At 44.5% G+C, this 26317-nt stretch overlaps 1 protein-coding gene across 1 annotated transcript in view; it reads left to right on the top strand.

Annotated features, from left to right (window-relative positions):
* LOC147423564 (CDPK-related kinase 5-like) overlaps nt 1-25992 on the top strand; it is a 46230-nt gene extending 20238 nt beyond the window's left edge. Inside the window, exons 3-11 of the mRNA XM_086501944.1 lie at nt 22400-22441; nt 22516-22624; nt 22840-22918; nt 23044-23340; nt 23425-23531; nt 24719-24826; nt 24908-24970; nt 25069-25236; nt 25329-25992. Coding sequence (XP_086358070.1) covers nt 22400-22441; nt 22516-22624; nt 22840-22918; nt 23044-23340; nt 23425-23531; nt 24719-24826; nt 24908-24970; nt 25069-25236; nt 25329-25469 — 1114 coding nt within the window. The 3' untranslated portion in view covers nt 25470-25992. The remainder of the gene's footprint in view (nt 1-22399; nt 22442-22515; nt 22625-22839; nt 22919-23043; nt 23341-23424; nt 23532-24718; nt 24827-24907; nt 24971-25068; nt 25237-25328) is intronic.
* Nucleotides 25993-26317: the final 325 nt, after the last annotated feature.

Here is a 26317-nt window from a genome sequence, read left to right as displayed (position 1 = left end):
AGCGGTTTACCTTGGGTCTACCTACAGAGATCCGAGATCACTGCTTGGAACAGAAGTCAGCTTCTATTCATGAGTTGATGAGTCATGCGAAGCGGGGCTTTGCCATTCACTCTGGCAGTTTGACCTACCCCACAGATAAGGCCATGACACAACGAGCCGAATAGACTTCTGGGAATGAAAGTAGAAAGAAAAAGAGCAACCCAGAGAAAAAGGATGCACGACCCAAGCTTACTCCTGAGGAGAGAGCTCGCTTCATCAGAGAGGGGAAGTGCTTTGGATGCGGGGAACATGGACATATCTCCGCGAAGTGCCCTGATAAGGCACAAAAAGAACAGAATGATAAAGATGACCACAGGCCTGAGAGTTCGAGAGCAGCTGAGGAACGTGGCAGAAAAGGCAGTTAGAAAAACAGAACGGGTACCACATGGCGTGGGACCTGCACCGAATCTAATGAATGAAGGTAAAAACTTTGCCGCTTTTGGAGCAAAGTGAAGGATCAGGAAGCTCTTTTGAAGGAGCCAAGGCCAACTTCTTTTCACTTGGAATTGGCGGTCCGATTTGGAATTACGTCCAACAGACTGACGCCATAGGCGGAGGTAGTTCGACTGGCACCCAGATGGGATGTTGCCATTACACCGAGCATTGGCAAACTTCATTTGCAATGACAGGGGTGTTCAGGGCACGCGAGTGACGTTCTACTCAGGATCCCTTGGTACCACAAGAACTACGCCGTGGTTGACTACCGGGCGGAGAAAGCGACTTTGATAAATGAAGGGCTTAGAGATTGTACTTGATGAATTTCAGTTTCTTACTCATTCTTTTGGGAGAGAACTGAACGCTGGATAAAGGTTGAATATGTTTTGACCCGATCAAAAGAACGCCAAGATTTTTCTCCACACTCATGCCGATTGCTTTATAGAGGGCCTGAAGATCAAACCATTGATCTGATACTTGGAAGCACGCCACCGAATCAGCCACCTTACCGTGTGAGCCGAGTATAGAATGAAAAGATTATGAACCCAGTGAAAGACCTCTTGGAAAAGGGTTTTCTCGAGCCTAGTACTTCACCGTATTGCTCTCCAGTGTTGTTGGTTTTGAAGAAAGACGGATCTTGGAGAATGTGCATCGATTATAGCACTCTCAACGAAATCACCATCAAGAACAGATTTCCGATTCCTAGGATCGATGATATACTTGACAGGTTACAGGGATCCTCGTGCTTTAGTAGGATTGACTTGAAGAGTGGATATCATCAGATCAGGATAGCGCCAAGAGATGTCTACAAGACAGCTTTTCGGACGACTTTTGGGTTATTTGAGTTTTTGGTGATACCTTTTGGCTTAACCAATGCTCCTGCGACATTTAACCGGATGATGGATAGGATTTTTCGAGAGTACTGGCTATTTGTTGGCACTTTCTTTGACGACATCATTGTTTTCTCCAATAATGAGGCAGAACACAGAGATCATCTGCTTCAAGTCTTTCAGGCATTACGAGATCACACGTTAGTGATTAATGCAAAGAAAAGTGAATTTTTCCTACCAGAGATACACTTTTTGGGACACGTTGTGTTAGCAGCAGGAGTGCAAATGGACCTGGCCAAGATAGAGACTATCCGTGATTGGCCCGATTTGAGGAATGTCCATGAAGTTAGAAGCTTCTTGGGATTGTGTTCGTACTACAGGCGGTTCATACGAAAGTTTGCAGAGGTTGCTTCCCCTTTGCATACCTTGACACAAAAAGGAGTACCTTTTTCGTAGGGACCCACAGAGGTGACTGTCGTTCGAACATTGAAAGAGAAATTCACTACAGGACCAAATTTGACTTTGCCGGACTTGCAGAAGTCATTTGAAGTATTTTGTGATGCTTGTGGTCGTAGTCTGGGTGCGGTCTTGATGCAAGAAGGCCATGTCATAGCTTACGAGAGCCGTTTGTTCTCTAGGCCGGAGATGACAGCACAAATCTATGAGAAAGAGCTTTTGGCGGTTATCCATGCTCTTACTCAGTGGTTGCATTAGCTACTCGGAGCGGATTTTACTGTCTTTACAGACCATCAGAGTTTGCGCTACTTCTTGTCACAGAAGCAGCTTTCGGAAAAGCAGATGCGGTGGACGAACATCTTGTCATAGATCCACTTCCAGATTGTCCATGTGCAGGGACAGAAGAATGTGGTGGCAGATGCTTTGTCTCGGAAACCGTTGGTTCTGGCTATTTCCGCGATACATCATAGGAGCTTCGAGGATATGGTCGATCAGTATGCCACAGATACAGATTTTGCAGATATTTTGACACGGATACGGGATGGGGAGACAGTAGCTGGATACTCCCTTCGGGAAGGCTACTTGATGAAAAAAACTATGTTGTGCATTACACAGCCGTTGAGGGAAAAGGTTATGACTGAATGCCACTATCCACCTTTTACGGGTCACCGCGGCATTGCTACCACCATGAAAGGGGTAGAGAGATACTTCTCTGGGCCGAGACTCAAAAAGGATGTGGAAGAGTTTGTGCGCAGTTGCTTGGTATGCCAGAAGGTCAAGTTTGACAGGCATAAGGCACAGGGATTGTTACAGCCTTTACCCATAGCCACCCACCCCTGGGAAAGTATTGCAATGGATTTTATTTTTGATCTCTCGAGAACACAGAATGATCACGATGATTTTCCGATAAATGGCACGTCTGAGATGATTGTCTCCGGCAGAGACCCCAGATTTATGAGTTTGTTTTGGAAGGGAATTTGGGAGAACATTGGCACGTAGTTGCAGTTCTCGTCATCGTTGCACTTGCAGACTGACGGGCAATTTGAGATTGCCAATTCAGTGATTTTAGATTTATTGAAGTCTTGTATCTTGGATCAGAAGACTCAATGGGAAAAGAACTTACCTTTGGTGGAATTTGTTATAATAACACGATACACTCTTCGACAAGGACGACGCCATATGTGAGATTGTTGAAAGTGCTGCGAAGGTTCCATCCTTCCTGAGCACGAAAGATTAGATATTTGAAGCGCATGAATATTCGCGAGATTAGGATACGGCTTTTGCCAAGGTTCGCGAGACTTTGTAGGAGTCTCAAGAACGACAAAAAAAAAGGCAGCGGATTGCCATCGTCGCAACTTGAAACTGAAGGAGGATGATTGGGTGCTCTTACTTTTGAGAAGGCACGCCTAAGAAAGAAAAAGGGAAAGGAGAGGCTTTTTCCAAAGCTTAGTATGTGATACTACGGACCTTTCCAGATCACTGAAAAGATAAATGATGTCTCCTTCCGATTGAAACTGCCAGATACTTGGAGGATTCACAATGCATTGCATGTGAGTCTCTTGAAACCTGTTAAGGGTAATGTGCCTGATGATGGGGAGCCTGATGAGCAACCCGCAGTGGAAGAAAAGGAGGAGATCCTTGTTCCTGAGCAGATTTTGGAACATAACGATACGATGAAAGGTAAAGTCCGAAGGCGGTTCTTGGTTTAGTTCAAGAACTTTCCTGCATTTGATGCGAAGTGGATGGAGGAGGAGGACCTAGCAGATACTCCTCGGATTGTGAAACTTTACCTCGATGTTTTGGTTTAGCATAGTCTACTCCAAACGAAACCCAGAAACTCAGCTTGGCCGAAGATCTGGTGCAGTGGGATGCACAAGAGGGGAGTTACTCCGCTCCTTTGTCAACGGATGCCTCGATTTTGATACTGAAGTCACTGATGTCTCTTTGAGCTTCAGGGATACTAAGAGCTGACAGTATTCTGCTGGATGACTTTATGAAATGGAATTCTTGATTATGATACTGATTTGTTCTTGACTTCTTGTGAGTGCAGGAACTGATAGACGAAATGACTGCAGCATTTTGGTCTGATTGATCTCGAATAGACATGGTTGCAATAGGGGTTAGTCAATCGGACATCGATGAGGTCCCGATTGGACCTAGATGTGATTGCTAGCTACATTGCCGATAAATCATGGTCTAAGATCCGAATGAATGTTAAATGTCATGTGATGTCTGGTGATGTCCTGTGATGTCGTGTGATGTGACTGTCGATTTTGTACATGTGCTAGATGTGTGTTCCTAGTACGTAGGTACTAACAGTCGGTGTCTGCTAAGACGGTTTATGGCTTTTGTCGGTTTTGCAGGCGTAATCGTGGTCGATTACAATGCTTTCAAGAGGGGGGTATGTCACAAAGTGATGATGTGGCGGACAACAAAAACCCTAATTTCTGCCAGAAACCCTAAAATTCCTGCAAACCCTAATTTCTGCCAGAAACCCTAATTTCCGGAAATCGCGGAGGCGGAATATTATTATTATTTTTATTTTTATTTATTTTTATGGAAAATTTTGAGCGATGCAAATCTCAGCTTTTCGCTTTGATTTTGGAGAAGAAAGAAAAAGAGAACTTGCTTTTTACTGACTCTCATTTAGAGAGAGAGAGAGAATCTGCTTTTGCTTTCAAGCTTTTGGGGCTCTGCTTTTAGCCTTTTGGGCATCCCTTGTAACCTTTAAATTAGTGGTGAGGGCCTCACTTCTCAGAGGATCTGGACGCAGAGTCTGAGAGTGAAACCCTAACCGCCCTCTTGTACTTTGATGATTGATTAATACAAAAAGAAATACCGAAAGGGGCGCCAGTCTTTGGGGCCAATATCTCTAGGCACGGAACTCCGCCGGGCCAGTGCAAATCCATTGTGATCTGTGAATTGTTTTGAAGTGGTTATTTGGTGCTGTCGCGGTTGATTCTTGACTTGGAGTGTCCAAGTCTGTTACAGAGCTTGCGGATACATACCATTTTACGGGGGGTTTGATGTGCTCACATGGCATTTTGCGAAGAATCTCACTCGAGAACAAAAGGATGAGCTGGGGGAGGAGCTTCTGAGGTGGCCGTTGAGAGAGCAGCCCACATGGAGGAAGAATGAAGGGCTGGATCATGTGCTTGTATTGGAAAGGATTACATGGGACTTTCGGCGAACGCCCTCAGGTAAGTGGGGGAGAAACTTTCTCTTGCAATATGAAATGCGCAATCCCACAAAGCTATTAATAGATAGGAAGCCATGGCATGAGAATGATGTTGGGGTGCCGCATCTGGCGTTCTTTCGTCCTAGGGACGACCAGAACGTGAGGACATGGCAGGTATATGTTGACAGAGAGGAGAGGAGGGCGCGTTTGGTAAGCTTTGTAGGGGCTCCAAGGCCCGGGCAAAGGGAAAGCATTCGGTCGCAATTGATTGAGCAATGTATGAATGCAAGCCTGCAGAGCAGGAATAGTCACAAGAAGTTTTGGACAAATTCTCACAATATTTCTCACACTGTGACTTACCTCAACATCATGAGCTTCTGTGAGGGAGGTGCCGCATACCTAGCTAGGTACGATTGGGGGCGGGGGACTGCTGGCCCGGTGGGGAGGGACCGGTGATCCCCTGCCCCCACTCGTACCTAGCTAGGTATGCAATGCCTCTCGAGCAGAAGCTCATGATGTCATGCATTATATGAAAAACATTGAGAAAGACTCCGTTTTCCTACATGAGAAAATTTCTAAATCTTCTTGTGAGTAGTGGAAGAAGATCAAATGATGATGAGATTTGCAGGTTCTTGAGCTGCAGTGACAAGAGGTGCATGGATCCGAGCATTAAAGAAGAAACAACTCTGCTCCTACTATGGTTGCTCTTGTTTACGTGCTGCTACAATGAATTTGGTAGGCTTTTGAAACTTTAAATCGCCATTATGTGAGTTAGGACTAAAATATTCTTTTAATCTTGGCATGAATATCCTAGGACCTTGGGTGTTTTCAACAGTGAGCATTCACACCATAGGAGATTTTAAGAAATTGATGCTTCATTACTTTACCTCTCCATCGAGAGGCAAATGCACCCGAGACTTGGGCCTTCCCTGTGCAAAATAACTTGCATTTGGCTCTAGGTCGAATCGTTTCTGTTTAATGATTACGATAGACTCGCTAGGCAAAAAAATATCCTCACGAAAAGTGGTTCCAAAAGCAAAATGACCAGATCAAGCAGCCTTTTGGAGGTCCCTACAAGGCACCTCTTCAAGCTTTATTTTATCCTTGAATTTGCAATTAGGAGGTCTCAAAGAATGAAGTGGCAGCTTAGAAGCCAATGTTGCACAAGCTGTGTTGCTAATTGGACTATTTTCTTATTTTTAATGATTAAATCTCTTTTTTAGGATATTTTATTATGTGCACTAAGAACTGTTAAAAAGATTGTAGCTACAGGAACTGCCATCAGGAACGGACAACTCTGATGTGTCATTTGATGGGTGACGGTAAACATCGCGAAGGAGTTTCTGTAAGTTCGGTGGAAAGGGCCGGGTTACGAGTGCCTCTGATGCGTCACATGATGGGTGACGGGTGCATCAGTAAGGGGGCATCCCATAGGCTAAGGAGGAAATCCGAACTGAGTAAGAAAATACGCGTAAGAACGCAAGCACAAGAATAAAGATGGGTTCAATGAAGCTTTTTACGAAAAGCAGGAACAGTCGCGAGAGGACAGATGTTTTCCCGCGAGGAGTCTGTGTCTGCATTGCATCTGTGTCGTGTTCTGCACCCGGGGACGCCTGGAATGTGTTCGTATAGCATTGTTTTCACTAACTAAGTGAGTTTTTAAAGTTTGAACAGGTTCACACTTTATTTTATTAAAGTGGCCGGTCACTTTTAAGTGACCAGGCTTTTATTAATAAAATAAAGCAAGCAACGCCCTTAAAAAAGAAGCCAGCGCTAAAACTTACGCAGGGGGGCTGAATTGCGATCTCTCTCTCTCTCTCTCTCCTCTCTCTAGAAAACGCGATTTTCTCTCTCCTCTCTCTAGGAGCGCCAAGCTCTGCTTTTGGACCACTATTCTTGCCGGGTGTCAAACCCTATAAAAGGGTAGCCAGCGTTTCAGTTTGGAGGAGCCGGAAGTAGCAGGAAGTGCAAGCGCTGGGATTCTGGAGCTGAGACTGGCGACGGAATTTGCAAGTGCTCGCGTGACGATTGAGTACGGAGGTTGATTCTCCGAGCAAGGAGCGACAGGTATAAGGTGTTGATACGCATTGAGAATTGCTGGTGTGTGTGGTTTGTTTTGTAGGAATCTCTCGTCTCACGGGAAGGCCCTTCACGGGAAGTACGGCTTCATGCCTAAGTCCCTTACGGGAAAGTACGGCTTCGCGCCTAAGTCCCTCACGGGAAGGAACGGCCTTGTGCCCAAGCCCTTTACGGGAAAGCACGACCTTCGGGTCTAAGACTACAGAACGGAGGGGTTTCCTCGGGTTCTCGTGCTTGTATAAGAATTCTCCCTGAATAAAAGAATACTCTTAACGGGGGGGGGGGGGACCAGCTCATCTTCTGGTCCCCAATATTGTGTCGATCTTCTCCCTTCTCTCATGTTTTCAAAGAATTATAATTTTCAGATTTTCTAAGTGCTCGTGTATGCTCTCGTATTGTGACAGTGGTATCAGAGCTCGGACTCCTCTCTTCCTCTGCAAAGAAGGACGATTCCGGGAAGAACGGGAAGAACCATGTCGAGCCAAGGGAGAAGCGTTGAAGTGCAAGCTTAGCTTGCGGAGTTGCAACAAATCTTACTGTTGCCAGACGTCCAAAAGCTTTTGGGCGGAATGAAGAAAACGAATGGAACTGATGCAGCAAAGCATCCAGACAACACTGTTGGCGTGAGACCACAGGAGGCAAGAGAAGAAGAACGTGCTGAGGTGCACAAAGGATCTACGGATCGGAATGAACGGCCTACTTTAAGGAAAGGCCAGGAAAAAGCGCTCTCTTTGCTAGACGAGAGCAAGGACATCTCTATCTCATCTCCATCTTACTCTCCTGATTATACTTCTACTTCTCGATCATCTCGTCAGAAGAAGGAAGCCGTTACTACTGCCACTACCCTACATCAACCTAAAGATAAACCTCGATTCAAGAAGCATGGTCGCAAGTCTCAACATCGCATGAGAGTCTTCAAATCGGGCGACAAGGACATCAAGTTCGAAACCTACAACGGACGGAGAGACATCTCCAAAGCATTGTCCTTCATCAGACAGTTTGAAGTCGCCTTTACCAATGGGCACTTCACAGAAAAATCCAAATTACGCCATGTGGGGATGCACCTCAAGGAAACGGCAAGTAATTGGTGGTTAGCCAAGATTCTGGAAGGTTCTCAGGCCAGAACTTGGGAGAGCTTCAAATCTGAATTTTATGAACAATTTCTTCCGCCTGACTTCGAGCAGGACATACGGAAGGAATGGGACTGGCTTGCCGAGAAGGAACATGAAAGAGTAACGACCTATGTGGACAAGTATTGGTCGGTTCTTCTGAAGGTCACTCCCTTCATGAAGATTGCCGACAAGGAAAAGAAACGAAAGTTCGAAGCGGGTCTCCAACCGCAGCCTCGAAAGAGTATGAAGGTGTATCCGCATGATACTCTTCAAAGGATGATGGAGTCAGCAATCATTGGTGAGGATTTGCACTCAACTGGGACGCCCAGAAAGATGGAGCATAGCACTTACCGTGCAAGACAAAGAGGGGTCTACGATGACCAAGGGGGCCAAGGAAGAAAACGTCCTCCATCTAGAGACGATGATCATTCTAAGAAGCAAGAGGGCATTGGCAAGCGAACTAAGTACCTTTCTCCTACTCAACTTCAAACTTTCAGAGAGGAAGGAAGATGCTTCTACTGTGGGGAGAAAGGACATATGAAATCGGACTGCCCGCTAAAGCAACAACGGCAAGAGCAAGCCTCTACGAGGCAAGAGAAAGCAAGGAAGGAACCCGCACCACCAAGCTTGAACTCCATTCCAGATGTTCAAGGAAACACAGAAATGGAGAAAGGGAAGCGTCAACTTCTCAAGGGTTGGGGGCCTTTGAACAACCAACAAATACTGATTCTTTATGATCCAGGATCCACGGATAACTTTATCTCCCTGGATACTGCGGAACGTTTGTGCCTCACACCGGCTCAGCTTGGCACACCGGTTACATCCGGATCGGCATTCGAGGGGTTGACAACCAATGCAACTCCCATGCAAGGACAGCTCAATCTTCGGATTGGCGAGTACAAGGACCGCGAATCATTTTTGACGGCACCCATCGAGGGATGTGATATCATCTTGGGTATGTCATGGCACTTCCACATGACACCTATTCCCGATTATGTGGAAAAGATCCTCACTTTTGATCATGGGGGCAGGAAAATAAAGATTCAAGCTGATGCAGGAGATTGGCAGTTCCCAATTGTAAGCCATATCTCCATTAAGAAAGAAATGAAGAAGTGTGTTTCTGCTTACTTGATTTTTGCAAAGGATAAAACTAGTAGGGACTCTCTCTCTAGTTTGGAAATTAAGCGTCTTCAATTTATTGAAAAGTACAAGGATTGTTTCACGGAAACACTTCCTGATGAACTCCCTCCGGTACGCCCGGAAGATCACCGCATAGATCTCATACCGGGTAGCTCGCCTCCGAATCAACCCCCTTATCGGGTGAGTCTTGCTCAGCAAGAGGAAATTTTGAAGCAAGTCAACGAGCTTCTAGAGAAAGGGTTAGTACGGCCAAGTGCTTCACCCTACTGCTCTCCAGTTCTACTGGTGCAGAAGAAAGATGGCACGTTTCGAATGTGCATAGACTATAGGTCTTTAAACAAGATCACAATCAAGAATCGCTTTCCGATCCCTCGGATTGATGATATACTTGATAAGTTGCAGGGTGCAAGTGTCTTTAGTTGCATAGACTTAAAGAGTGGGTATCATCAGATATGGATCGCCCCTGAGAATGTCCATAAGACTGCTTTCCGCACAACCTTTGGACTATATGAATTCTTGGTAATGCCTTTCGGCTTGACCAATGCTCCTGCGACGTTCAATCGCATGATGGACCGCATTTTCAGCCCGTATCGAGCTTTTACGGGAGTATTCTTTGACGACATAATCATCTTCTCTAAGTCAGAAGAGGAACATCGGAAGCACTTGGACTTAGTGTTTCAAGAATTGCGAAAGCATGAGTTGCATGTGAATGCAAAGAAGAGCGAGTTCTTTCTCTCTGAGATACACTATCTCGGCCATATAGTCTCCCACAATAAAGTGAGTATGGATCCTGCCAAGATCCGAGTGGTAGAAGATTGGCCTATTCCCACTACGGTACATGATGTACGTAGCTTCCTGGGATTATGTTCGTATTATCGAAGGTTTGTCCGAGGATTTGCTCATGTAGCAGGACCACTTCATGATTTGACAAAGAAGAAGATTCCTTTCAGATGGGGATCGAGACAACAAGGAGCTTTTGATCGGCTCAAGTACTTGCTAAGCCATGGACCTATTTTGATAGTGCCTGACTTAAGGAAACCATTTGAGGTTCACTGCGATGCTTCAGGTGATTGCATCGGAGCAGTGTTAAACCAAGAAGGCCATGCAGTGGCTTATGAAAGCAGACGGCTTAAGGATGCAGAGTTGCATGCATCAATCTACGAAAAGGAACTCACGGCTGTGATTCACGCCTTATCCAACTGGAAGCACTATCTTCTAGGAGCGGATTTTGTGATCAAGACTGATCACCAGAGTTTGCGGTATTTTCTTACGCAAAGGAAACTATTTGAGAAGCAGATGAGGTGGGCAAACTTTTTGTCTATGTTTCACTTCCAGATCCTTCACACGGCTGGGAGTAAGAATGTAGTCGTAGACGCACTGTCTAGGCGGCCAAGGGTGAACGCTATCACTTCGGTGTATCACCAAGAATTAGAAGCACTACCGGCTCTATATCCGAATGATCCAGACTTCTCCACCATCTGGAGAAAGCTACATCGTGGAGAGAATGAGTTTCCCTATTCCATTCAGGACGGTTATCTCTACCACCATCAGGCCATATGTGTGGCGGAACCATTAAGAAAGAAGATCATGGATGAAGCACACGCTTCGCCTTATGCGGGTCATCGGGGTATTCTCCCTACAACCTTAGCAATGAAAAGATATTTCTTTTGGCCTAGCCTTAAAGCAGAGATTGATAAGTATGTCAGGGAATGTTTGGTTTGCCAAAAAGTGAAGTATGATCGGCATAAGACGCCTGGGTTGCTACAACCTTTGCCTGTGCCTAATGAACCTTGGGAAAGTATTGCCATGGACTTCATCATGGACCTCCCTAGAACTCAGACTGGAAATGACGCGATCTGGACCATTGTGGACAGGTTTAGCAAGCAAGCACACTTTATACCAGTCAAGAAAACGATCAAAGCAGATCATATGACTAGGGTCTTCCTGGCACAGATCTTTAAGCATCATGGAATGCCTAAGTCAATTGTGAGTGATCGAGATCCTCGCATGACAGGAAATTTTTGGCGTGCCTTGATGGATAATCTTGGTACAAAGCTGAATTTTTCATCTGCCTACCATCCTCAAACGGACGGGCAAAGTGAGATAGCCAATTCCATAGTATTGGATATGTTAAAAGCTTATGTGTCAGACCGGCAATTTGATTGGGAGAAATATTTGCCTCTTGTCGAGTATGCGTATAACATTACCATACACTCATCGATGGGGAAAGCACCTTTTGAGATTCTCTATGGTAAGCCTTTGCTTCCACCCATCCTTTTAACTAAGGATAAGATCTTTGCAACGGATGAATTTGTTCGGGATTTGGACACAGCCTACGGGCAAGTTAGGAGAGCTATTCTACGCTCTCAGGAAAAGCATAAGAAAGCTGCAGACAAGCACATAAGGAATCTAGACTTAACAGTCGGACAATTAGTCTTACTCAAGTTTGAGAAGGCAAGACTTAAGAAACAAGTGTCTCATAAGGGGAAAGTGGTAAAACTTTCTACCCGCTACTATGGGCCGTTTAAGATCACTGAGCGAGTGAATGATGTCACTTTCCGATTAGAGCTACCGCCTAATTGGAAGATCCATAATGCTTTCCATATCAGTTTACTCCGGTCGTATGTAGGACCGCCTCCGAGCCAACTTAGCGCTGAGGAACCTCCTGAGGTTGAGGAAACAGAAGAAATACTCCAACCGGAGCAAATAGTAAGTCATCAGGAGCGGTCTCTCAAATCCGGAAAGATAACACGGAAGTATTTGGTTAAGTTTAAGAACTATTCGAATCTAGATGCTCAGTGGATGACGCAGGAGGAATTAGCAGCTTATCCCGAGATACTGGAGGCATATGTCCAAGCACTACAGTTGAGGTCAACTGTTTAGAAGCCAGAGGGATGTTGCTAATTGGACTATTTTCTTATTTTTAATGATTAAATCTCTTTTTTAGGATATTTTATTATGTGCACTAAGAACTGTTAAATAGATTGTAGCTACAGGAAATGCCATCAAGAACGGACAACTCTTATGTGTCATTTGATGGGTGACGGTAAACATCGCGAAGGAGTTTCTGTAAGTTCGGTGGAAAGGGCCGGGTTACGAGTGCCTCTGATGCGTCACATGATGGGTGACGGGTGCATCAGTAAGGGGGCATCCCGTAGGCTAAGGAGGAAATCCGAACTGAGTAAGAAAATACGCGTAAGAACGCAAGCACAAGAATAAAGATGGGTTCAATGAAGCTTTTTACGAAAAGCAGGAACAGTCGCGAGAGGACAGATGTTTTCCCGCGAGGAGTCTGTGTCTGCATTGCATCTGTGTTGTGTCCTGCACCCGGGGACGCCTGGAATGTGTTCGTATAGCATTGTTTTCACTAACTAAGTGAGTTTTTAAAGTTTGAACAGGTTCACACTTTATTTTATACACTTTATTTTATTAAAGTGGCCGGTCACTTTTAAGTGACCAAGCTTTTATTAATAAAATAAAGCAAGCAAGGCCCTTAAAAAAGAAGCCAGCGCTAAAACCTACGCAGGGGGGCTGAATTGCGATCTCTCTCTCTCCTCTCTCTAAAAAACGCGATTTTCTCTCTCCTCTCTCTAGGAGCACCAAGCTCTGCTTTTGGACCCCTATTCCTGCCGGGTGTCAGACCCTATAAAAGGGTAGCCAGTGTTTCAGTGTGGAGGAGCCGGAAGCAGCAGGAAGTGCAAGCGCTGGGATTCTGTAGCAGAGACTGGCGACGGAATTTGCAAGTGCTCGCGTGACGACTGAGTACGGAGGTTGATTCTCTGAGCAAGGAGCGACAAGTATAAGGTGTTGATACGCATTGAGAATTGCTGCTTTGTGTGGTTTGTTTTGCAGGAATCTCCCGTCTCACGGGAAGGCCCTTCACGGGAAGTACGGCTTCATGCCTAAGTCCCTGATGGGAAAGTACGGCTTCGCGCCTAAGTCCCTCACGGGAAGGAACGGCCTTGTGCCCAAGCCCTTTACAGGAAAGCACGACCTTCGGGTCTAAGACTATAGAACGGAGGGGTTTCCTCGGGTTCTCGTGCTTGTATAAGAATTCTCCCTGAATAAAAGAATACTCTTAACGGGGGGGGGGACCAGCCCATCTTTTGGTCCCCAATACTGTGTCGATCTTCTCCCTTCTTTCATGTTTTCAAAGAATTATAATTTTCAGATTTTCTAAGTGCTCGTGTACGCTCCCGTATTGTGACAAGTTGCCAGGGAACTTAAGCAAGACGAGAACTTTTGGTAATTAGTAAACTAAAGCTTTCCACAAACCTTTTTCAAAATACCTTGCCGCTTCGCTTTTGTCTTGGACTCCTCCCTGAAAAATATTAAGACCTCATGCATGTCAGCAGCTATGTTCACAAATCTAGAAGAAAACAATCAATTCCCACAAGGTTAGGCAGATCTATGATATATAGATATGTTAACCTCTCAATCAATTTAACTTGCTTGTATATGCACCTATTAAATTCTCATAATGGTTCTAAAATCTCATTTTTTGTCAATTAAGTGTCAGATTTGTGGTAGTGAAAGTAATGTGCATGGAATAATTTTTTTCTTTCACCATTGTTGCTCTTGTATCAATTTGCTCGGATTTATCTTTGCTCGGTTTTTTTTGCTTGGTGATTAGAGACCCCCAACAGTTTGAGACTGCATATGCAAGGGGGAATTTCATAGAAGCATCGAAGGTTCGGAAAGTTGCCACTTTCTTAAAAGGAAAGGGTGAACAAGTTTCTTAATGCAAGGATAGGCACCTGCCACATGGGCATACTTCAAACAGATGTTTGCATGTGCATGGCCGTCAAATGAGTTTGAAGTTGACATTATGACAGATTGGCACCAACTCAATGGGGCTAGCTACGAAAACTTGGGGGAGTACAATAAAAAGTTTTGTAAAGCGCTACTTTCAGTAACTTCGTACAGATTTGTGCCATTGACAAAGCAGATAGAAAAGTAATGTTGTGGTCTGCCTAAAGGGCTCAGGAGTTACTGCACAAAGGAGACCACAACCGACGAGAGAGAGAGAGAGAGAGAGAGAGAGAGAGAGAGAGAGAGATGATGAAATGTTAAGATCTTCAAAAGGCCAAAATGACGTATGAGACCAAAAGGTTACATGTGGTGAATCTAATACCAGGTCTGGGTACAAAAAGTACAAAGAACTGAAAAGAAAATAGTGGGTAGGGTGGGGTGAGAGTTGATACAAAGGGGATACAGAGAGTGAGCTGATACAATGGAGCTCTCTGACAGTAGAGGCATCATATACATATACATCAGTATCCAAAAGGCTTTAGAGGTTCAATGTCCTCCAAGGTAAGCACTCTGTCGGGACGGCTCTTATGTTGCGCCAATATGGTATGGATCCTCTGTCGCAATCTACGTCGATGTCGAGAGGGCCCCCTCATCCGTGGGCGACGGGACGGCTCCAACTCTATTGCGCGATCAAGAAGTATCCCTCTGGTGCCTCTGGTGCTGCTATGCTGTGGGGGCTGCTCGAACTCCTCTGTCTGTGACTGAAAGAAATCTGTACTCTGCCGCTGTCGCGGGATCTCTCTCATTGTGCCCCTCTTCAAGCCGTCCTCTCTGTGTCTGCGAATCTCCACTAAGTATAATTTGAGGCTTTTCTGATCCTAGTATCTCATGACTCTAGATAGTGGACTAAAACCCTCTCTGAATAGACAGTGAAAGCGGCCTCGTATCTCATAGTATACTAGGCAATATGTTATGTAGCTCTGTCTCGGGCTCTATCTAACACACCTGACAAATCCTGGACTCGGTGGGTACTCCTCTAAATCTGCATGTGCCATGTCTCGATATCTAGCTGATGTGAGGATGTGCATATCTCACCAATAACACATCGTATCCCGTGGGATAGATGAGTATCCATGTATCCTGGTTTGATCACAAAACCATCCTCCATAAGCTGGAGAAGATGCTCTCTGTAGAAAGCCTTCTTCGTACCCAACTCATGTGTAGGCTGTATCCATGTCCTCTTCGTATCCAACTGGATCAAGTCGTCTGATGAGTTTGGTAATCTCTGCCCTAGTGAGGGAGATGGAGAGTGCATCCAGAGAGTATTGAAATGGGGGTAGTTGATCCATATTAAAGCCATGTAAATGAAACCAAGATGCCATCTCTGCATACCAACATGATCTATCTCCTTGCAATGCCAGCTGTCGCGAAGACTCTAGTGCTAATCGAGCATATCTAATCAAGCATTTCTATCTTTTGTGGTGCGTATGCCGTATCAACTACCTCATGTTTGTGCTAATTTTTTCGACTTAATGCTTCTTTTAGTGCTAGGCTTCATTACGGCTGAGTCTACCCTTGATCTCCGGAGTCATGACTCAGTTCGTTGAACTTTGTGTTGATGTATGCGCGCGTGTGTGTGTTTGTGTGTGGTTTGTGTTGTGCTGGGGAGCATATGTTAGTATTTAGTTCTACACCCACTATTGGGCACTGACGACGTTAGTGGCGATGTCGTGGTATTTGTGCTGGGACCTACCTCTTGCATTCAAGGCACTAGAAGAACTATTCGCAACAATATTCTTCTTGTTCATCTCTTTAGTAAGAAGGGAGCTCTCCACATCGGCATATGCAAGTGTGGCATGTGAGTTGCTCAAAGCCTAAAAGTGTCCCAACTTTCAAGTAATGTGGATAGCAAAAACGTGTCCCAACTTTCAAGTAATGTGGATAGCAAAAACGTACTTGAAAGTGTCCCAACTTTCAAGTAATGTGGATAGCAAAAACGTAGCTTTGAATTCATCATCGATGTTGAAATTCAAATTTGTCAGCTGGCTGAAAATTGAATTGAACTCATTCAAATGCACTGACATTAAAGTGCCTTCTTTCATACGAAGATCCATGAGCCTTTTCAACCAATATACTTTTTGCTAGTAGCACTTTGTTGAGCATACAACTCATCGAGCCTCTTCCACATATTGCATGCATTCTCTTTCTCGATATTGAACAAAACAGAATCCGACACGGAAAGCATAATTGTGGAGCGGGCAAGCTCATCCATCTCTTCCCATTCTTCATCATCCATGATTGCTGGTTTTACTCCCTTTTCCTTAATCGATCTCGCCTGCCTCTTCTGTAAGAGAACATTGTAACACTGCTTCTTCCATATAGCAAAGTTATGGGCGCCTTCCAACTTTTTGATGTGCAAGAGATTGCTACTATCACTGCTGGAGGCCATGTGCTACCACGAGAGACCAATAAAGCACTCGAATACAAGCAGTAAACGCTGAAATTAACCCGTAATGACACAAATTCAGCACCTCAGCTGATCACACAAATGCCAATTTGGCAATTCCAGTGTCAATACATCAATTTCAGAAAGAGTCTTGAAAATTCAGCATCAATTTCTCATTCGACGATAAGAAAATGCAAAACCCCCAAATTTCCGAGCTCAATGTGCATAAATTGCATCAGAATTTGCTTGTTTATGCATTGCCAGGCCAAACATGCGTGAATTATCAAAATTCAGTAAAACCCCCAAATGCGAACGGGATCAAACTCGCTTAATTTGCTGAGAAATTGTGTAGCTGAATTTACTGTTTTTTCATTGTCGTAGACTTTTAATTCACTGCTGTCCACTCGATTTGTGCGCTGAATTTCCTGTTTTCAGCCCTGTTTTCAGCTCTGCAGCTTTCGAAATGTCCCTCTTTTCACGTGCACACTTCTGTGATCACTACGCATGCGTAGAAGTGCACAATTCCTGCTTTTCTCGCGATGAAGCCAAGCTCTGATACCAATTGTGAGGTCCTACTGTGAGCTTCTCGCGAGAGGAAGAGGAGAAAAGAGCGCTATGGCTGTAGGCTGTTAGCGCAAGGAGAGAGGAAGGAGAAGGAGTGCTGTGAGAGAGAGAGTGTGCGCAGGTATGGGGCTGCAGAGAGAGAGAGAGAGAGAGAGAGAGAGAGAGAGAGAGAGAGAGAGAGAGAGAGAGAGATATGAAAATTTCTGAAGCCCACGATTCTATTGATTTTGGGGCTGCCTTTAGCTTATACACATTGAGATGACTTTTGACTTTTTAATTTAAGCCCCCGTTCACACGGTCGGACATTGGAAATAGGCCAAAGTGCCTTTATTCCCTACATGCACGCCTTAGGGAAAATACTGGACCATTGAGAACCGCCTCAAGGTAAGTATATGCATCTGCATACTCCACAGTCTCTCGACCATATGTAAAGGTGGGGATGAATCTCCTTACCCATTGCGCCGTAGTGTTCATTACCTTGGTCTTACCAAGGTTCACAGACAATCCATTGTCCAGTGCAAATACATGCAATGCATCCAAATGACGTTGCATCCCCTATGGAGAATCTGAGATCGGCACAATATCATCATCATATAATAGCAATGGAATCCACGTCCCCGCAAGCTGAGCACCTCTATCACCCTCTGTCTGTACATAATCTGAAAACTCATCTACATAAATCCCAGAGAGAGTCGGAGATAGGGGACAACGGTGCTTCACCCCTATGGTGGAGTGAACCACATTGGACATGCCCTGAGTAGTGCGTGCCCGCCCTACCACTATCCTGTATTAAGCTAAGATTCCCCAAATCAGCTCTGTGGGCACCCCCATGTCCTGCAATGTGCGTATGAGTCTGGTTCGTGGCACTGTATCAAAGGCTTTGCGGAAATCCACAAAGCTACAATAAATCCTCCTGCCATGGTGTCTACCCTCCTCAATAATTGTTCTGAGTGTCAAAATATGGTCAAGAGTGGAGAAACCTCTTATGAAGCCTACTTGTCGTGCTACCCGTATGTCCTCTCTCTCTCTCTCTCTGTGCCCATCTACTCACCTCTCTGCCCATCTGCCAGAGTGTAACCAACCATGATGATGTGGTAATTCTTGGGAAGCACAGGATTTCCCGACTTGAAGATAGGCACAATCGTGGACATACTCCAAGTCTCAGGAAAACCCTCATACATGGCTCTATTAAACATCATAGCAAGAGGCTATGCAAGCATATCTCTGGCATGAACAAAGTGCTCTGCTACCAGACCATCATGATCTTGTGCTCTTCCTGTCTTCATCCTATCAATGGCTTTCCTTACCCTCTCAGCATTAAAGAAAGTACATGTCTCTGGGCATGCCTCTGGAGGGTCAGGCAAAGGTGGCTGCCCCAATGCTATATAGAGAGATGTAGCATATTCCCCCATGTCTCTGTGGAAGTGATGGTTGGCAGTGGAGAGTGCTCATGGAAAAGCCTCCATGCCTCACTAGAGTTGTGACTCATAAACAGCTGATACGTATTACAGATCACTCTCTAACTGAGATAGGTAAGCCGAGAGAGAGAGAGAGAGAGAGAGAGAGAGAGAGAGAGAGAGAGAGAGAGAGAGAGAGAGAGAGAGAGATATGAAATGAAATGTAATATTAACGTCTTCAAAAGGCCAAAATGACCTATGAGACCAAAAGGTTACATGTGGTGAATCTAGTACCAAGTATGGGTACAAAAAGTACAAAGAACTGAAAAGAAAATAAAATAGTGGGTAGGGGTGGGGTGAAAGCTGATACAAAGGGAATAGGAAATACAAAGGGTGAGCTGATACAATGGAGAAATGAAATGATATATTAACGTCTACAAAAGGCCAAAATGACCTATGAGACCAAACTGATTACAATGGTGAGTCTAGTACCAAGTCTGGGTACAAACAAAGAAAACTACAAACTAGAAACTGAGATAGGAGTGCTACCGACTCCTATGGGTGGCTTGTAAGCTGAGTAATGGTATAATGCCCCAAAGGTACAAAGTGGGGATAGGTGACAATATAGCAGTAGCATGAAGCCTATCGTGATCGACACTCTGGGTGTCGTGCTAGAATCCTGTGGCTCCTTTGCTGCAATCTCCGTCGGTGTTGCGTGGCTCCCCTCAGTCGTGGTCGTCCCGATCTCCCCAACTCTATAGCTCGGTCAATGAGAGTACCATTGGCGTGTGTATGGGTGGGAACCGAGCGCTATGGTGGTGACCCCTCTGCCTCTGTGGTACTCGGACTGAAGAAATCTGAGATGTGTCTCTGGGACTCTCTCTGTCTATGCACTCTCAATAGAGAGTCTCCATGTCTCTATATCTCAAGTAGAAATAATCCGAGACTTCTCTGATCCTGATATTTCATGACTCTATCTAACGAGTCAAAACCATCTCTGAATAAACAGTGAAAGCGTCCCCGAATCTCATAGTAGACTATGCAGTGACATATGAAGTGAAACTCTGTCTGTGGCTCTGCATGGCATAACTGACATATCCTCCTGTCTGCTGGTATACCTCTCATAGTAACAGGGAATGGCCGTTTTCAGGTCTCCGTTCCCCGTTCCCATTCCAAGTTCCCGTTCCGAATCCCCGTTCTGTGTTTCAAACGTGAGTACCCGTAACCGAGAATGGCATTTTGTTCGGCGTTCCTGTTCCGCGTTCCCGTTCCGGTTTCCCGTTCCGGTTTCCCGTTCCTGGTAACTATGATGCCTCTGAATCTACCTGTCTCAATCCCAAGCTGGTGTGAAGATGTGCGTATCTGGCCCATGGCACATCGTAACCCATGAGATAGATGTGTGTCCATGTAGCTGGGCCGTGTGACAAATCCGTCTGTTGTGAGTTGGAGAAGATGCTCTCTATAGAAAGCCCTCTTCGTACCCAACTCCGGTGATGGCTCTATCCATGTCCTCCTAGTATCAAGTTGGATAAGATCCTGCCGAATGAGTAGTAATCTCCATCCGTGTAAGAGCCAAAGATGGTGCATCAAGAGAATACTGGAAAGGGGGCATCCTTTCCATGCTGAAACCATTCCTCTGAAACCATGAGCTCATCTGTGCATGCTAGCATGATGTATCTCCCTGTAATGCCAGCTGTCTGGATGACTCAAGAGCAAGCCTACCATATCTGTCCCTGGTGGTGTCCCATAAGCTGTATACAAATGATACTGATCTGGTAAGTGCCTCGATCTCCATAGGTGGGGCAGCCAGCTCCGCTCGTATGATGTCATGTGGAACTGAGGTCTTGGCCTAGAAATCATAGATACCAAGGGCAGAGCCATATTACTCCATCCAGCTCTGTCAACAGATGGTCCCCAAACCTGAACCCCGTAGTGCATAACTGAAGCGACCAAAGTGTCTAAGAGCGAGAGCTTTTTTCGAGGTTCCCGGAACTGAACTTGCGAACAAATCCTCTCTAAACCACCTAGGGCTGCATAGGCACGAGTCAATCTAGTGTCTGCTGCCACTTTCAGTGTGAACCTCGGTCCACTAAAGACCGCCCCAAGATATGTGTATGCATCAGTATACTCCATATTGTTTTGACCATATGTGAATGTAGGTGCTGATCTCCTGACCCACTGTGGCGTGGTATTAAATACCATGACCTTGGTTTTACCAAGGTTGGCAGACAATCCACTATCCCCTGCAAAACTATGCAATGCGTCCAAATGTCTCTGCATACCCTCTGGTGAGTGTGATAGCAACACGATATCGTCAGCATACAACAAAAGAGGGATCCGTGTCCCTGCAAGCTGAGCACCTCTATCTCGATTCTCCTCCTCTGTCAATATAATGAGAGACCTCATCAACATACATACCAAATAAAGTAGAGGACAATGGGCATCCCTGTTTCACTCCGATAGTGGAGTGAACTATGTCATATATCCCCTCTGGTGTGCGTACATGACCCATCACTGAACTGTACAATGCCACAATCCCCCATATCAGTTCTGTGGGTACCCCCAATTCCATAAGTCGGCGGATCAATCTGGCCCTCGGTATTGTGTCAAAAGCTTTGCGGAAGTCCACAAAGCTGCAATATATCCGTTTACCATGTGCCCGACCTTCCTCGATGTTAGCTCTGAGTGTAAAGACATGATCCAGTGTGGAGAAACACATTGGATCTAGAAAGTCTTGTCTTTGTTGCATGGGTGCCACGTTGGATTTTGAAAGTCTTATGTCTTTGTTGCATGGATGCCACTTTGGATTTCGAAAGTCTTATGTCTTTGTTGCATGCCACTCCATATTGTCCTGACCATATGTGAATGTAGGTGCTGATCTCCGAGAGAAAGAAAGAAAGAAAGAAAGATTTTTAACGTCTATGTCAGGCCGAAATCGGTCTATGAGACAAATCAAATGTACATTGTGTGTATGTCATCCGTCTATCGGAAAGACAAATGAAACAAAATTGATACAAAACTGAACTGAATGTAGGTAGTGGAGTATCTGAGGAGGGATGGAGCTCTATCTCTAGGGGTATATGCATGTCTGTATGCTCAAGGTAGTACAATCATGAGAATGCATCAAGCTATCTAGCTCCATCCTGTACTAATGGGGGGATGTAAGATGTGGTACATGGGTGGGTCTGGTGCCAAGGCTACCCGGATGAAAGCTGTCGGGTCAGCCCTCATCTGAGCCACTCGCTCCTCAGTGGCACGGCGCTCCCGGGCTCGGATCTCCTCGATCTGTCGGTGGTGGGAGAAACTCTCCTTGTCTAATAAAAGTTAATTGATACAATGTATTTATAGCCTTCAAGGCTCCATGCAACAACTGATGCTAACCAATAAGAAACCATTCCCTTTATGAAAGGAGGTCTCATTCCAACAATATATACACACATATAACAAAGCGCGCACGCACACACATGTAAACGCGCACACATTACATGTGTGCGCGCGCTTAATGCTATGCAAGTTTCCAAGGAAATTTACTTTATAGATGGTATCTTACAGATTTTCCAATCTTTTAGGTATCAATAGTCATGATTTCAGCTTGCTGCCTGGAGAGATTTTGGCCGGCCTCTGAATATCTATGATTTTCTCAGCATATCATTGCACTGCTGCATGATGCACTGACATGCAGACATTATGGATAAGAGTTGGTGGGTCATTCTTTGTGGGTTAAGTATGATTAGCAGAGCTTTATTGTATCTTATTGGCGTGTTTCTCCTTTGATCACATGATAAAAAATGAAGGGGACATTGAGATGATGATCTGCCATGTCAGGAAGTATTGAAATTCTAGACTACTGTTGAAATGAGACACTGCTTGTTAAGAAATACACAAAGATTTAGAGAATTTCCTGCTTTTTCTGTTTTGTATGTCTAATCCATATGCTGTTTCACAGTCTTAAGGAACTCTAAATTTTTCAGGCTTTGTGAGGGAGGAGAGCTACTCGATAGAATCCTATCTCGGTACGGTCAAAAGGCCATATATCTTTTGCTTTGCTTTAGTCAATTTTTTTTAATCTTTGCTCTTTGTGTAGCAGGGGAGGGAGATATTCAGAGGAAGATGCAAAAGTTATTGTTGTACAAATACTTAACATTGTGTCTTTCTGTCATTTGCAAGGGGTGGTTCATCGAGACCTGAAGCCAGAGGTTAGTTATCGAATTGTCATCTGGGAAAAGACCAACATAACTGATTTTCATGGCTGACCATCTGTGTTTTGGAAGGGAATGTGCTACGCATGGGTTGGGTTATTTGTATCATGGGAGTACTGGCTTAATTTCCTCCCCTCTCCCCTTCTTTTCCTTGGTAGAGCTTTAATTGAGAGTCGAATGCAGTTAAGAGTTTCTTTTGTTTTTCCCAACAGAACTTCCTTTTCATGACGAAGGACGAGAATTCAACAATGAAGGCAATAGATTTTGGGTTGTCGGACTTCGTAAAACCAGGTATCAAATAGTAGATCTGGTTTCCAGGGTTGGATGCTTCATGTAGATCTCCATTCCACGACCTCCATTTTTCTTGTAAAACTTTTGTGACCAAACCAAAGGTTACAGAACTTGGATCTTTGCAGAGGAAAGACTCAATGATATTGTGGGAAGTGCGTACTACGTAGCTCCTGAAGTTCTTCATCGTTCCTATAGCACAGAAGCTGATGTTTGGAGTATTGGAGTCATCACATACATACTACTTTGTGGGAGCCGGCCTTTCTGGGCTCGAACAGAGTCTGGAATTTTTCGGGCTGTTATACGTGCAGACCCCAGCTTTGACGAGATGCCATGGCCTTCTCTCTCCTTAGAAGCGAAGGACTTTGTGAAGCGTCTTCTAAGTAGAGATTATCGGAAGAGAATGACAGCTGCACAGGCTTTAAGTAAGTTGTTTTTTTGTGTGTTTTTGAGAAAGTTATTCTCGCAGTCAGTTTGACTCGCACTCACATCAATTTTGCGTATTTCAGCGCATCCTTGGCTAAGAGGAGACCATAAAATTCCCCTTGATATGTTGGTGTATAAACTGGTCAAAGCCTACCTTCGAGCGTCACATCTAAAGAGAGCTGCTTTGAAGGTCTCTTGAAGTTCTTCTTTTTTATTTCATGTGAGAATTAAAATAAGCTTCATTTTTTGAGAATTCTTGCTCTTCTGTGATCCTTTACCATCATACTGCCAGTCACTTGATTGCTCCCTGTCCTGCAAATTATCCACCCTCAAAGGTCTTTTCTGTCATGATGAAGTTTGCAGATGATTTGTAATAGAATCGTTCTGCTGGACAGGGAGACAGGAATCTCTTATGCTAAGTCTATAGCTCCACGTGTTGATTTAAGAGGGCTTTGAGGCAAACGGAGGATTATTCAGCAAGTTAATCAACGAGTCTCTCAGGAAGCTACACACTAAGACTTCAGTTGCCTTTTTACTCTTATGTCTCGTAGTTGCAGTCCTGTCATTAACTGTTGTTTTTAGAATAAACTCCTTTGGGAATGCAGCACGGTCTTTACCCACCAACACAAATAATTCAACACGAGGCTACGACCTCTGGGCTAGTTTCCTGTAATTATAAACTCTCCATCTTTGCAGACCTTCTCATTCTAAAGAGGTCTGGACCTCAAAGAGGCCAATCATGCCAAAGGCTTGAAAGAAGCCCTAAGAATTGCAACTAGTCACAGCTTGAGGCTAGAATGCGTCTGCTGGTGCTAAGGGAGCATAACAAACTTGATGGAGCACCGGATTCAGAGAAACTTAGGTTTGATGTCATAGATATGGTTTTTTCGTCCCCTGTTTTGTGGATCTTATATGTTGTTCTTTGGCACTCGATGCATGTGTGATATCTGTCTAGATTGCAACCTTTGCAATTGATTCGAAGAGATCATTCCCACTGAGATGAAGTCCTCATGCAAGAGGCTGGGTGGCATGAATGAATTGCAATCATAATTCAAGTCTGGTATGGCTCCGTAACAGTGTGCAAGACAGAAAAATCAGTGTGTTTTCTGCATTTTTGTAATATGTAGCTTCAAACTGGAAGCCTGAAGGTGTGACTTCAGAACAAATGAATAATGAAATGCTGACCTTGATTTTAAGAGTAGGTGCTTTCGATTGCAAAGTATGTTAATTGTTCTGGGGCTTGGCCCTCTTTGGTTTCTCTTTTGAATTTTTGCCTTAAAATGAATGCAGTATTGCATGTTCCACTTGCGTTTTTGGACATGAGAGTGAATTCAACCAGTCACAGATGAAGATGTTGTTTGATCATTTTTGTTACAGGCTTTATCAAAGACGCTAACTGAAGATGAACTGATTTACCTCCGAGCACAGTTCACCTTACTACAGCCTAGTAAGGATGGACGCATCACATTGGATAACTTCCGAGCGGTACATTTCTCAGAAGTTGTAAGATTGCTAGAAGTCATTTGATGATACTAGGGTTTATTTGGTGCATTCATCATTACGCAGGCTTTAGCACGAATTTCAACAGAGTCTATGAAGGAAGCCAAGCAATTTGATATCTTAAATGCGGTACTGTAGTTGCCATTGCCATATGAGATTAAGAAATGTGCAGAGTAGGCACGCCAACATACTGCTATTGCTTGAAAGTCTTGTTTTTCTCTATTTAGATGGATGCTCTCGCTTTCAAGAAGATGGATTTTCAAGAGTTTTGTTCAGCTGCAATCAGTGTGCACCAACTCGAAGCGCTAGAACATTGGGAGCAATATGCAAGGACCGCATATGAATATTTTGAAAGGGATGGGAATCGAGTGGTGAGCATCGACGAACTAGTTCGAGTAAGTTTTTTTTTTCTTGGGGATATATGTCGCAATTGGACATTTTGCAGATTCCGAATGTCTATGGGTGTAACCATTTCTATTATCTACAGGAGGTAGGTCTGTCTGCAACCGTGCCTGCCCATGTTGTCTTCCATGATTGGGTGCGACATATGGATGGGAAGCTAAGTTTTACTGGTTTTACAAAGCTCCTTCATGGGGTCACCCCTCGAACTACAACTCGGCACCAATAATGTCTAGTGTATAGCTTTTTGGTTTCTAGAAAGAGTGGCCTTCTAGCCCCTGGCTTTGTGCAAGAGTCCTCATTGAAAGTAAAGCCAAAGCCCCTGCTGCTGTTGCGGGTAATGGACTTGCAGGACAAGGGTGATTGTGCCAATGAAATAAGGATGTGTGAGCACTAGATTTTTTGTGCAGGTTTCCGGCATTCTTGCTCAAAGTAAATTGTCGGTTTGAGACTGGCATAACAAATCGAGCAAAATCAGGCTACCGTCTATTTTTTCAGAGAACCAATTTACTGCTGCTGATCCCATTTATACCACAATTGTTAGGTATTCGGGGATGTGTAATTATGCACAAGCCCTTTTGCAGTATAAGGGCAGTATGGGAAGCAATTGAGAGCTTGTCCCACTTTTAAAACTTGTCTTACAGTACTTGGGCTTCTCCAAGCAAAGCGTAAAAGTGAAGCTGATTATGTTGTATTAGTGTGTTTAGTTTTCTAAGACCGAGGATATATCTCGAATTTCTTGTTGAGGTCAACAGCGTAATGTCACATCTCCGATACTCTGTTCAATCTTCTTTTGCATGCTGAAGACATTAGATAACAGATTTCTGAATGCCCCTTTCCTACTTTAGTTGAGGGTTTTTTCCTAAGGATTTGCGTCCTGTTCTAAGGTTTTGGGAAGGCTCTTCAATTTCGTTTTGGGTTACTGTGTAGAGTAAACCAATGAATCAACTTCAGAATTTACCAAGCTTGCCTTTGAACTTTGAACTGAGACCTGAAGTGGTTGTATGTGCAAGTGGGAAGGGCAAATCCAGGAAAAGCTGAGGAGGTATTAAACTTTGTGTAGCTGAGAGTAACGTG

The sequence above is a fragment of the Adiantum capillus-veneris genome, chromosome 26 (genome assembly GCF_014529385.1).
Source record: "Adiantum capillus-veneris isolate H3 chromosome 26, ASM1452938v2, whole genome shotgun sequence".
Classification (NCBI taxonomy): domain Eukaryota; kingdom Viridiplantae; phylum Streptophyta; class Polypodiopsida; order Polypodiales; family Pteridaceae; genus Adiantum; species Adiantum capillus-veneris.
Note: the sequence above shows the minus strand (reverse complement) of the source record. Positions and strands in the feature narration are given on the sequence as shown.